Here is a 14,562-nt window from a genome sequence, read left to right as displayed (position 1 = left end):
GCGTGGTCACGTTGACTGGAATTAAAGCGCCTAATAACCTGCATGTTGGTGTTGGTAGTGGGCGTGGTCACGTTGACTGGAATTAAAGCGCCTAATAACCTGCATGTTGGTGTTGGTAGTGGGCGTGGTCACGTTGACTGGAATTAAAGCGCCTGATAACCTGCATGTTGGTGTTGGTAGTGGGCGGGGTGGTCACGTTGACTGGAATTAAAGCGCCTGATAACCTGCATGTTGGTGTTGGTAGTGGTCGTGGTCACGTTGACTGGAATTAAAGCGCCTGATAACCTGCATGTTGGTGTTGGTAGTGGGCGTGGTCACGTTTGTTGGAATTAAAGCGCCTGATAACCTGCATGTTGGTGTTGGTAGTGGGCGTGGTCACGTTTGTTGGATTTAAAGCGCCTGATAACCAGCGTGTTGTGGTGTCGGTAGTGGGCGTGGTCACGTTGACTGGAATTAAAGCGCCTGATAACCTGCATGTTGGTGTTGGTAGTGGGCGTGGTCACGTTTGTTGGAATTAAAGCGCCTGATAACCTGCATGTTGGTGTGGTAGTGGTGTCACGTTGACTGGAATTAAAGCGCCTGATAACCTGCATGTTGGTGATGGTAGTGGGCGTGGTCACGTTGACTGGAATTAAAGCGCCTGATAACCTGCATGTGGTGTTGGTAGTGGCCGTGGTCACGTTCGTTGGAATTAAAGCGCCTGATAACCTGCATGTTGGTGTTGGTAGTGGGCGTGGTCACGTTCGTTGGAATTAAAGCGCCTGATAACCTGCATGTTGGTGATGGTAGTGGGCGTGGTCACGTTCGCTGGAATTAAAGCGCGTGATAACCTGCATGTTGGTGTTGGTAGTGGGCGTGGTCAGGTTGACTGGAATTAAAGCGCCTAATAACCTGCATGTTGGTGATGGTAGTGGGCGTGGTCACGTTCGCTGGAATTAAAGCGCGTGATAACCTGCATGTTGGTGTTGGTAGTGGGCGTGGTCAGGTTGACTGGAATTAAAGCGTGTGATAACCTGCATGTTGGTGTTGGTAGTGGGCGTGGTCACGTTCGCTGGAATTAAAGCACCTGATATCCTGCATGTTGGTGTTGGTAGTGGGCGTGGTCACATTTGTGCACAAGAGGTATGCGGAGTGTAGAGAACGGAGGAAAACGCAGGAGATGGTCACTCCACTGCACCTGGGCGTTTCATAAAAATCATTACAAATCTGAAATAATTACACACAAACAAAAAGGTCTGGGTGGGTAGTTAGTTCCTCCTTTACAACACACAGATACCGAACGTCCTTTTGTACCGCAGTTAGTACCTTGTGTTCTGGAGTCGTTCCCTTTATCAGCATAAACATGATAAATGCAGATTTCCACAGCCTCCATCAAACCAACAGAGCAGCAAGAAAACACGGGCGTCTAACAGGCCGGGAAAAGCCGTGGATTACGCCGGTTAAAGAGCGAGGCCGATGACGATTATTTAACATGGCTGAAAGGAGCCACGGGGAGCCCTGATTCCCCATCATCGGCACGAGATGCAGCCTCCTCTCAGCTGCGTTTAAACACGCTGTCACAAAGAGAAAAAGGTCACTCAGGAGCCGAAAATGCGCTGAACTCGGGAGCCTGGGAGAAGTGTTTGTTAACACTGTGGTGACTCCGCCCGGCGCTGGGATATAAAAGTGGGAAATTGCCATTTTTCTACCTGATACTTAAAGGTGACACATTACAGGCCTTGTTCCTCAAGTGTACGTAGTTCCCTGGGGTCTTAATGGCATGTCTGTGACACACCTTCCTTCTCACCCTGGATCCACAGCCACGCCCCTTTAAATCAGAACCCCAAATCCTTATTATATAAATTCCTTATTATGATATAACACTTTGCCAATGTTGTTCTCAAGCTACAAATGGAGAAACCTTGACAGGATCCAATGCCTCAAGGGTCTCAAGCGAGGGTCCCGTGCGTTCTGGTTCAGGAAGCCAATCAGAAACTTTCTTTTTTTTGCTATTATCAATTCTATTGAAAGCACTGTTTTTTCATCAACTGAGTGGGGGAAAAAAAATCCACTCTTTTCCACACGCACTCAATACGGTCTTTTCTCTGGAACTGTGGTCCTCATTCCTCGGGTCCACATTTAAAGCCATTCTTTGTTCTGGTGGTTTACCTCGGGTCACCACGTTATTAAATTCAGCTTCCAGGCAGAGGACGGCCGGTTTTGGAATCTCTCATCCTCCTCACCAACACGTAGCTGTCAGCATCACTTCACATTAAACTCTAAATTCCCACAGCATGGCTTTAAAAGCTCAAAAATTCAAATGGTCCTGGATCTACTGCAGCAGAAGCAACCAACAGAGGAGAGAAGTTCTCACAAGCAACACCACCTGACAGTAGAAGTACGTTCTCAACATGTTACACACATACAGCACAAAAGCATCAAAAAATCCACCAGCGTCCATGTAATGACGTCCACAATCCGAATATTCCACATTCAAGGAGCCACCAGCGGCAACGTAATGCACCCGGAAACTCTGAAACATGACATATGGAATAAAAAAATAATAATAATGGCAGCAGGCGATGTAAACTTCAAAGCACAATAACGCGAGGAGGTGAATTCTGAACATTTCAGCCATATTTCAACCAGATCTGTTCGAGTGCGGTTCTATTAAGAGCTCACAGACAATCATCTTAATGGCAGAAAATGATGAAAGAAAAGTCAAAATGAACGGGACGTTTGAAAAACACAGTAAATTAGCTTTATTTGAAAGCTGCGACTGTTTGGCTCTTTCACATACGGGCTTTCAGACGGATCAAAGGACGTCATTAAAAGCTCATTTACGACGGACGGTAGCTCGGATCGACACCGTACACGGCGCCGAGGCGTTTCAGCTCCGCCCACCAGGCTTCACAGCCCAGATCAGAGCGCGCAGCTGCAGGCACCACCACCAACTCAATTCAAAAGTAGGGCTTATTTGACCTGGTGCAGCAGCTTTTATCAACATTAATATTCAATTATTCCGATTTTTCAGACAAATAAATGGCCTTTGTGCTTCATTTAACTCCACAGCCAGACTCAGCATGGGACCTGATTTAGACGCTACCTGTTAATGGTGAAAAGTTGGTTTTCAAATTACACCGCAGGCCAAGAGTCAGAGCTGAATTATCACAAACATGAAAAAATGCAAATAAAAGGCATATTAAAAGGCACCAAAATGGGCGACATTGATTCGCAACGATCCCAAATTTTTAGTTAAGACTGAAAGAGCCAACATTTCGGCTGAATCTGCACCGAGGGGCTCCGTATAAACGGATCTAAGCAGTGCTCGGAATTTGAAATATTCCATACTCACATCGCAGGTGTAATGCACCTCGTCCACGGCATACTTCTCCTTGAAGTGTTCGCGCGGATGGATCCTGCCAACAACACGAGAGAAGGGCCTTTAATGAGCTCCCCTCCGGGAGACGTCTTTAAAAAGTCCCTCAAGCCGCACCACGAAGGACGGAAAGCACACTTTCTGCAGCGGCCTAAACTTAAACATGACGCGGTTTATTCTACATCACAGTAGAATTATTAGCACTCCAGCTTTACGCGTCCGTATCTATGCTCGGATTTATTAGGTCTGTGTAGGACCCAGAAACATGATGAGTTCTGCAGAACATCATGAGACATCTTGAAAGATTCCCTCAACTTTTTACGTTTATTTTTTGCACAGACGATCATTAATGATGATCGATTGAGACCCGTAATGTCCGAATGGAATCTTGAAATGATCTCCTGAGATGGGTCATTCCTGGTGGACCAGAAGATGGAGACACGAGCCTCCAGCCTAATCGCTCAGTATTCCATGTCAGATCCAGACTGATTCATGGAAGCAGCAGAGGACCATAAAACATGCAGTCTGTCGCGTCACTTTCGTCCCGTATTTATGTGCAGATGCATGTTTGGTATTGAGAGCCGCAGCCATGAAAGCTGGACCGTCCACATCACAGCGCTGGTCTGAAATTTGTAAGAAAAGGGGGGAAAAAGCAAGTTTGAAACTCACTCTCCCATCCAGGTGGCATAGCTCTCCGGCAGCTTCGGGACAAAGAGGAACGATTTCCCAGAATCCACGTCAACGGCTCCAAAGCAGTCAGCCTCGGTCACCCCAAACGTCCAGTGGAAGAAGGACTCCTGCAGGACACAGCACGGTTACATGTAATCATCGGTTGGAATATCGGCGAAAGGGGTAATTCTACACACGTTCTTCTGTTGGTGTACTACCGTGACACCAAACAAATAATCATTAGTGGAGAACGTCGAGATCAGTGATGTCTGTTACTCAGTCGCTGTGCTGAGGCCGATCAATCACGTTCCTGCTGACCGCCGCGCCCACGCCCCGAGGACAGCGTGATGGATGACTACGTGCGGGGCGTTCAGCCGCGGAACGGGGGCGAGCGGGGCCGCTGAAGAGGGAACTGAATCCTCTGTGTCAGAGGAACCTCGTCCCCCATCAGCGCTCCTTACTGCTCAGACTCTGCGGCGCAGGGAGATTTATCATCATCTGGCAACTTCTCGGGAGAGACCACGGCACCGGGCTGAGAACACGTCCCGCGCCGAGCCCCGGAGCTGCGGCTGCACCGCCTGGACAGCAAGCAGCGCCTCGAGATTTACTCCAGAACAGCTTCACAAGTCCTGACAGATTGCACTGGGGCTAACTGTTTACACATGCGCATAAATTTAAAAATGGCATAACCTGCAATAAACCAATGGATTAAAAAACTAGTACCCTCACAGTCCCACCTACCTATTTTTATAACTATATTTCATTATTTCAGTTAACCAACTGAAAACTAGGCCTATAGGTACAGTTCAGGCCAAAAGTTTGGACACCTCTCATTCAACGTGTTTTCTTTATTTTCATGACCATTTACGTTGGTAGATTCTCACTGAAGGCATCAAAACTATGAATGAACACATGTGGAGTTCTGTACTTAACAAAAAGTGGAGACCTGACCACACAGTCACCGGACCTGAAACCCAGTCCAGATGGTTTTGGGGTGAGCTGGACCAACCAGTGCTAAACACCTCTGGGAACTCCTTCAAGACTGTTGAGAAGCATTTCAGGTGACGACCTCTTGAAGCTCATCGAGAGAATGCCAAGAGTGTTGCCAAAGCATTAATCAGAGCAAAGAAAGTAGAATATAAACATGTTTTCACTTATTTCACCTTTTTTTGTTAAGTACAGAACTCCACATGTGTTCATTCATAGTTTTGGTGCCTTCAGTGAGAATCTACCAACGTAAATGGTCACGAGATAAAGAAAACACATTGATGAGAAGGTGTCCAAACTTTTGGCCTGTACTGTATCTGTCAGGGAATTTACTCATTTTATTCCACTATGTCAACTAACCATCATATAATCCTATACAACCATCTTTTCATATATGAGTGTAACATTAACCGTTCTGAGAAAGCCACGGTGGCAAGTTCGGTCTGCGAAGGACGGAAAACTTGAATGCATGTAAACTTAACTCCGCCTCTGAGGTACAGGGGTCTACATTTGTTTGCCATATGGCATTTGTTTGCATATGGCTATTTTAATATTGTGTATATTTATCTCATCAAAGGCTCCAAATTATACAGATATTGGCCCCGTTTCACTTTCCTTGGTTCGTCACATGATCTAGCTGAGAGCAGCAGGAAGGTCACCCCATGTTGGATGTCACCCTCCAGTCAAACTAATCTGGCAACATTTTACCCGGAATCTTTTCATTAAAATGACCAGAAAGATCACAAAATGGCCATCACAGCACCAGGCCGTCTTTGAGTATATGGATGAACATAAAGGACATTTATAAAATGAAGAAGGTCACGGCTCACGTTAGTAAGAAACCGGAATGGTTTTGCAGTGTACTGGAGAAAATGGGTTTAATATTTCAGGCACATTAGATCACGTTTTGTTTTCCAGGTAACAAAAAGATTACTCCCTGTACCTACATGGTGTAAAGATAATTGTACAAGTGTAAGTGCATATATTTGTCGTAAAAATGCATTTAAAAAAAAAAATCTTAAATCAAAAATAATGAAAAAAATGACCAGAAGGAAGCAGTATTTTTGGCCAAAAAAAAAAAAAAAAAACTTATGTGATGATCCCATAAAATAGTGAAAGTGAAGTAGTTGTCATTGGTGAGCAGTGGGCAGCCATGACAGGCGCCCAGGGAGCAGTGTGTGGTGAAGCACGTACCTGTCTGAAGAGGACGTCGGTGTCGGTGCAGTACCGCTGCTTCTGCTCGCCTCCCTGCAGCAGAACTACAGATCTGGGATTCAGGTCGGATTTCGCCTTCAGCCCCAGGCAGAGGCGCTGGCGGTTCTCGGCGAAGAGGGCAGCCGACACTCCTCAGGGTGTCCTTCCCCATCCAGAACACAGGTCTGCAGCAGAACATTGAGGAGGGATGACAGGTCAGACTAGTCAGGCCTGCGCCCTCAGCATGAACATGAATTCAAGTTTATTCCTTCGGTGTCAAAGAGGTCAACATGAAAAACCCTAAACAAGCACAAATGTGTAGATCGACGTAAACAAGATCAATTATTCTGAATATAAAATGTCAACCTGAATTTAAAGGGCTTAAATTGCATTTCTTTGATCAATAAACCATTGAATTAAATTACAGCGCGTGTTTCCATTGCATTGATTTTCCTGAGGAATCCCCTCCATTATAAAAATACGGTTAAATGTCGAAGGAGGCCGAGCTACCGGGGCGGTCAACCTACAGTCAGCCGCTGCTTCTGTAGCAGGGCTCTTATTTCGTGGCATCCAAATACGCAGGACCATTGTAGATCCTTGCTGAATGTAAACATTGGAATATTTTTGGAAAATCAAACTAACAATTCTGCCATTTCTGAAGTGGTAAAGCAATATGTCTTGCTTTTTTAAATACTGTTGAGCCAACAAAGCCTTTTATTGTCTGGGGGAAAAAATGATGAAATTGCAGTTAAGAGTCCAGGACGAGAGAAAAGGAAGTGAAAGGAAGAGAAAAGCAGGATGTGAAAGGTCATAAAACAGCAAGTCAGCAAAGTATGATAATGATCTACAGCGGAACATTTTACCCCCTCAAATCAGGGTTAAAGTCCCGTGATAAAGTTCTGCCACTATATGCATTCAGGAGTTCAAAGCTTACAAACACATCAACTCTGGGCATCAAGAAAGTAAAAAACGTACAAACGCAATCTATATAAACTTCAGCTTTAATCGATGTCATTAATAAAGAGGAGCAGAAAGCTGTCAACGAGGCAATTACCCTGAAAATAATAATGAAAAGAGAGGTTTGACGTCCCTCAAGAGTGACGAAGCCCTGCGGATGTTTTTTAAAGCTACGCAAAGTATTTTCAAAGTATTCCCAAGTGCCTTCGGTCCACGTATCGGGTTCTTGTGCGTTAAGAGCCGCTCGGCTGCGACGTTGAGCGGACAGAAGCGGAGACTCGCAGAACTCACCCCTGACGTGCGGCCATCTTGCTCGAGTGGACCGGGTCATGTGACAGAGCGCCGCGTCAGCTGACCATGCATTGCGGGGCGCATGCGCGTTGAAGGCACGTTATACTACACCACTACTAATAATAATGCTGCTAGCAACACTAACATCTCAGAGCGCCAAGAACTTCCAGGGTCCAGGGTCTGGTTGCAGAACATGCAGAATATGCATCCAGAACCTTTTCTGTTACCAGACGGCCTGTTACCGTCTTCAAGTGATAATTCCAAGACTCACGTTTTAAAATAGTATCTACTGGAACAAAACCATTACTTATTGTTATTGTCCTCACTGTACTTGTGTTTTTCAAATGTTCTTTGTACTTTAAATGTTTTTTTTTTATTTATGGTGATATTAAGTATTCAGATTTAAATCTAGATATACATGAAGGTCAGATATGAAGTTCAAAGCACTGATTTATTTTGCTCTGGATAATGAGCACCCTAAATACCATAAATATAAAAAAGTTTTTTTGTTTTTTTTTGCATGCACAAAACACATGAGAGGGGTAAAATGGTAAAAAAAAAAAAAAAAAAAGTGGCAACGTCACAGGAATATGAAATACTTTTAAACTCTTTAATCTTCATCTCCAGTAGAAGGTGAGGGGATCTTCTCATGAATGCACGGCTCTTTGGAGATCTACCTACAGACTTTCACTGAAGCTGACATCAGAACCTGTTAAGGTGGAACTCTGCTTCTCGAGGAAGAAGCAGTAGCTGAAAGACGAGGGGGGAAGAGAAGAAATGAGATTTTCTTTTATTAGTCCATAAGTCTCCTGAAGATGACAAAATGATGGCGACATGGCAGGAGAGACGTCTCAAGAGGGCTGTTCTCCAAACAGATTTTTTCTCTCCTTGAGGAAATTAAGAGAGGACTCACAAAAAACGACATTTTCACGTAATCTATTGCTACGTTGCCACATTATGTGGGTGCACCAACACACACACACAGGAGACTTTGTCCAACATATCTACCTCTTTTGCTCTGAGTTTTTTAAATATTTTTTCAGAACCAAATATTGTTTATATTGCATATTGTTATTATTATTAATTATTTACCATGTCTGCTTTCAACATGGTGGCTTCTGGAGGCATCTGTTGAACGGCTGAACATTTTTCCAATGACTCCAGCTAATGGTTTAATAGTTTGGTAGAATTCATACATCCGCGTGGATTAAACAGCTAATTAACGACCAACCAGAGAACAGTGTGGAGGTGGCGTAATTCTGCTGCCAAGCGGAACTAAATGGTTTAACATGCTTAAGGGGAAAAAAAGAAATCACATTCACACTATTCATTATCCAGTCACATTACTTTCCTCATCCATCCATTACGGCGCCGCAGATTATTATTTCTTTTTCAAAGTGACGCTCCTCCGCGTTCGTTCCAGGTCGTGTGCAGAGCCCATTGTAAAAACCGCCGTCGGTTATATTTATATCCGATACTCATCCGAGGCAATGTTGAGAGGGGGGTGCGGGATAGAAGTTTACACAGAGCACATGAAATATGCATTTCACAAGACCTGGATAATGTGTTTTTTATGCTTTTTGAGAAACCAGATTTGTAACACACATATTGACAGATGAAAACCCTAAAAGAAAAAAACCCACACACACATCCTGCACGGTTTATGGTTCCGTCGAAGTGATGGTGGAAATGCACCGCTGTTTTCGCCATCCTAGGAGAGTGCATTAGCCACGGCGCTGGAGGAGGCAGCACTCAGAACCAGGAGGAAATGAACCGACCCAGGAGTGCTTTTACCAACGCTGGCCGTCTTTCATCGGGGAGCTGCCCCACTCAGAATCCCTCTCACCACCTGGGAACGCGCTCTGTGCCGCTCAAAGCGGGTCACAGGAGGGCCGGTCAACACTAAAACACGCAGGGGCCACGGAATCTTCCAGAAGGCTTTTTTCGGAAGTCACATACGCTCTGCAAAAATGGAAGCGAGGGCGCCTGGGGTATTTCTCCCCAAGTCCATTTAATCTGCTAAGAAAAAGACGGCTCCCGTTTAATCCTGCACGGCCTCCCCTGATAGCCACGGCTGCCATGATCAGAGGGACCATGCTGCACAGTGATAATATGCAGATCTGCAGGATTCCCCTGTGGTGCACACATGGTCACATCCACGTGAGAGTCCACCAGAGAACGGCCTGGTCCTCTGGTATCAGAAGGACGTTCTGCATGTGTGTGTGTGTGTGTTCTGTCTTCTGGAAGAGGGAGCAGGTAATTATGGCCTCACACCAAACTTTTTTCAAGCTGTTTCACATTTCCGACATGGGAGTCATGTGACTAGAGTACCTGTACACGACCGTCATCCTCACATTTACTGCACTGCACTAAAGAAATTGTCCTGAAGAACCATTTAGCACCCAGTAGACATTCTCTATGCATCCTTGGGAAGGTTCCTAAGGTTCCCAGAATTATTCAATAATTTATGTGTTTTAAAATGTTAACCATTTTATAGTGTTTCTTGGTTTTCTCTAACTATTGCAAGTATATTTAGTATTTTTCATGTACTAGGTGCCATATTTTTGTGTGAAAGCTATTTCAGGTTTTTTCTCATCATCTGTCTGAGTGAATGCATTGTGTTTGTCAAACCAGGCTTTTCAAATAAATATAAAATAAGAGCATGTAACGTAGGACCCATTTTCAACATTCTCAGCTGGTTCCCGATGGGTTGAGTATATTTGACCCCCTCGTTTGGTCAGTTGAGCCGCTTGAGCTGCCCGACTCGGGTCTCTCAGCCGTCTCTCCACATTAAAATGCCTCTAAATGACTGGATTCACCTAAACAACCCTCTTATCGCTAACCCGCAGCCAAGTGCTCGTTCAACAAATTGACACAGCGAGGACGGCGGTCCTTCACAACAATTGACAATCTGGCCGAACCCCACTGACCTTGTGCGGGGGAACGTAGTGTAGTGTAGCCTGCACCGGGTCGATCTAACTTTTTCACCATTGAACCAGCAAATCTGCTGATACGAGGTATGTAAAATATTATTTGACCACTGCGGATTAGCCCTGAATATGAAAAAAAAAATCAGCTTTCCAGTATTTAATCTGACACCTTTGCCTGTTTTAAAATGACGATTCCGACTTCATTACCATGGCAGATTATATCCGGATATATGTGCACCAGAGTATGAAATAAGAGGGAAAATTGAGTGCAGGACCTAATCATCCGATTTAAATATGTTCCTGCCCTCAGTGGATATTGTTCATTGGTTCCAGCAGCAGCGGGAATCTTCATTATGACTATTGGACGCAATGATGTGTGTTTGCTGCACTTTAACTGAAGACTCCTTCTCCTTCGTGTTTGTTCCGCTCCAGCCGGGCGGCCATGTGTGTGATGTGCCTGATGTTAACTAGTCGTAGACGTTCAGTGAGCAGGAAGAAATCACGGACGGAGCTTTCATCAGGTCTAACAAGTCCACCTGACCTGTGGTTTACACGCTGCATGGACCGCAGGGTGTGGAGCGCCCCAGAAAAACTGGAACCTCCACACAAAGCAGAAGTAGAGCGTGTACCTGCTGCACATTTTAAACAGTTGAGTATAGATACACGTTTGATCCTATTCAGCAACTTTACTGCCGATTAGCCAGCAATAAACGTGTTTGCATTTTTCTGGCAAATCCCTGACTTACAAAGCGGTGATTTAATAGATAATAAAGGGGTTAATAATTACGAATAATTACAGATGAACATAATCAAGAAACCAGGAGCACGAGACAGAGAACACAGAACCGGGAAACGTTCATGATGTGACGGTACTCAAGCAACACGTGCAACATGAACAATTCAGTTGATCCACCGATGAGACCACCAGAGAGGTGCGGGTGTGGTCATGGACATCCTTTTTTACACTCGTGACTCTTGTTAAGCCGGTGTTAACAGTGACACTACTGTGGAAGGGTGACCCTCTCTGAATTACTCTTGAATTCCCAAGGTTCCTTCCCGTTTTCACGTTGTCTACGTTTGAGGGGTGTCGTCTGTACTGGCTGTTAAACCCATTTTAGAGACATTCTGCTTGTGATTCTGGGCTCTCCAAAAATAAATGGTTGTTGCTGTAATCTGGCTGAGAATGACGTCACTCTTTTCACGCTGAATGCGAAGCCCCCCCCATTACAGTCTCTTTGCCACACTTGTCTCTGAAACGTTTTAAATATTCTAAAGTCTAAAGAATGAATTGCGATTCATTGCAAACGCTGTGTTTTTTTGTTGCCAGTCCTAGTGTAAATTAAATTGCACTCACATATTCTCCAGCCTTCTTAACCTCAGTACCTCTCAATGAAAGGATTTCAGTATTCTTGAACTTGACTGTTTGCTTAAGTTTAAGTTTAAGTACAGTAATTGTTTTAAATAAGCATAATGCACTGTAAGTATAGTAAAAGTAAATCTAGCTGAAATCTCATTTTAAGTTGCATGTGGTGCAGAGTCATTTCAGCATATTTGTGATTCCATATTGTCCCGTCTAAATACTAAATAAATAAATAAATAAGATACACAGCCACACACTGACTGGCCAGAAGGGTAAGTTGACCCCAATGTACCACCCAAGATCAATATTTAATGTACATTTTCACCCTGTCTCTTGAACTACAGAAAATTGGTTGCCTCATGCCCACGGAGCTCAGCAGATATTGGAGTTAAAAATATGGCTGCGGGACAAGCAAAGCCACAACTCATCTCCCTACGCTTCTCCAGGAGAGACAGATTATGCCGCGGCCCTGACATCAACATGAATCCTCCCGGCCAAATAAAGCCATCCACAAAACACTACTTACCCTGAATAAAACACACAAGCGCACATACATTCATAACTCAAACAGACACTGTGTTTGGTTTTGTTATATATTATTATCCTACAACAATAATGGAAATTCGTTTGAAAATGTCATTGAACCGTTCATGGATATTTTAAGGTGCTTTTCTTCAGTTTAAAGTATTAGAAAGTTTTTTTTCTGATCCTGTACCAAAGGTTCCTAGAAGGTGTTCTAACTAATCTAAACCATCATTTGTCTCTGTAAAGACCTTGACCTCTGATGCCCTCTGATCCTGCATCTAAAGGCGGATATTATACTGCACGTCGAAACAGCAGAGAAGGTAGAAGGCAAGTCCGCCACTTATCACGATCAATCAGCCCAAGACGTACTGCTGAGTCACGGCGCTGCCGACTCGGCCATAATTCTGAAGATGATTATATAATGAGTTACGAGTGCATGAGGTCAAAGTTTCTTCTTTTAGCCCAACCGCACGTCGTCCACAGGTCCCACGGACATCAGTAGCCGTCTTTTCATTTTACACACACGTCCAGCTCCATAAATGAGGACAAGTCAATCAAGGATTAAAGTTCAGATGTTATCAACATGACTTACAACATTGGAAGATTAAATAAAACTGAAATTGTATTCTGAACTTCACTATAGACCATTAGACAAAAATCCGTACAAAACAATACCAAAATACAGAAAACTCATCACATGATTTTTCCAGAAACAGTGAGGCTGGTTGAAGCCTCAAAAAAAGTAAAAACGTCGCGGTTCTTCACACAGGTTCTTCACACAGTGTATTCAATGTAATTAACGTAAAAAGGATTTTTTTTTTACGGTAAAATTCGCCCCAATTTAAGGAGGCGAGCAAGGCATGCGACTCTCAGATGAAGAATTTTTTTTTAAGCCGTAAGGGAGACTATTTAACTGTTAGGATGTTAATTCATTTAAATTCACTTTCATTTGCATTTTTTTCCCCTCACTTCGTCCTTCTGAATTATTGTTTGATCTCTGCCATTATTTCCACATTCAGGAAAGGATTCTCATTTACGGTGTAACCTTGAGGCTATTTTCATTGTGCGCCTCTCCGGGGTGTCCAGGGTCACTCGGTCTCCACGGTCGGCCATTTATAATTCATCCCTGGCGAGCACGTTGGCGCAGCTTAAACACGCCGATGCAGATGGTCAGGCCGGCTTTATGGGGACGCCGGGCCGGAATGTTGATCGGATTCCCCGGGATTGGGCGAGATTGATCACGGCCGGTGTGAATTTCAAATTTGAACCGGTGCGCGTCAACGCTGACCTTGAGCACGCTGGACGCCGGCTCCATTTACAGCCCCAAAGGGTCAGAGCCTGAGAGCGAAGCGTCCCCACGCGGTCCACGCACCGCCGGCTCATTGGTCCTTCGCGATCGCCCGCGTCCGAAAATGAAATTGGGATGTTGCTCGAGCACCGAGACGTACGCTGCTGGGGAACAGGCCTGATTACGGCGCTTTGCCGCGATGTTAAGGTCGACCCCCCCCCCGGACCAATCGGGCTCGGAAACTTCCCGATGGGGCCCAGAGCAAATTCTCCAAATCTGCGGAGAGGTCGCCGCAATTTACATGCGTTTACGGGCTCAGGTGCATTTCAAGTAGCCCGGCGCCGAGTTCCAATTTGTCCAATTATTTGTCCCCAACATTAATAGGTTTTTTGCGGGCCGTTGTCGTATCGAGCCGCCTCCCCGCTGCGGCCTCTGATTAGGAATTTTAAAGGCGGCGCGCATGATGTTTGCTCAAACTGAAAAGCAAAAATGATTCCTGGCCGTCATTACCCACAATCCTGCAGTACAATCCTCAATCCTGTAAAATGGCAACATTCCATAGGCTGGTGGCTCATTGTCGTAGTAAGACGGCTGCCTAAAGGGGCATTTTAATGCAGAGGGGACATGATTCCAGTGTCCAGAATCGAGGCTCAGTGTACTGTGATGATCTTGGAATCTTCTCCTCCTTCTGTCAACATGAATAATCATTAAAATAAATCTGAACAAGGACGGCAAGTCCCTGCATGCAGCGATGAGAGTGAAGGACAGTATTGATTAATGATTCATTTGGGGATTACATGTCCTTTGGTGAGAGATTCGTGTCATATTTCACGATCGGCACAATCCATCAGAACAAGCGGTCCTTCACAGCACAATGCGCGTCAACACAGCATTATTACTGCAGACTGCAACTGGCAGCACCAGCAGGCACAATATCTACGCACAGCATCAGAAATATCGCTAAATATTACACCGTTAAGCAACTAAATCAGTAAATCATTTG

At 44.7% G+C, this 14,562-nt stretch overlaps 1 protein-coding gene across 1 annotated transcript in view; it reads right to left on the bottom strand.

Annotated features, from left to right (window-relative positions):
- LOC114766375 (xaa-Pro dipeptidase-like) overlaps positions 1 to 7,473 on the bottom strand; it is a 10,831-nt gene extending 3,358 nt beyond the window's left edge. Inside the window, exons 1-4 of the mRNA XM_028957116.1 lie at positions 7,464 to 7,473; positions 6,209 to 6,357; positions 4,028 to 4,155; positions 3,335 to 3,398 (exon numbers count right to left, since the gene is read on the bottom strand). Of these exons, the coding sequence (XP_028812949.1) occupies positions 3,335 to 3,398; positions 4,028 to 4,155; positions 6,209 to 6,357; positions 7,464 to 7,473 (351 nt within the window). The remainder of the gene's footprint in view (positions 1 to 3,334; positions 3,399 to 4,027; positions 4,156 to 6,208; positions 6,358 to 7,463) is intronic.
- Between the last annotated feature and the right edge of the window lie 7,089 nt (positions 7,474 to 14,562).

Source organism: Denticeps clupeoides, chromosome 16 (genome assembly GCF_900700375.1).
Source record: "Denticeps clupeoides chromosome 16, fDenClu1.1, whole genome shotgun sequence".
NCBI lineage: Eukaryota > Metazoa > Chordata > Actinopteri > Clupeiformes > Denticipitidae > Denticeps > Denticeps clupeoides.
This window is presented reverse-complemented; position numbering and strand designations above follow the sequence as displayed.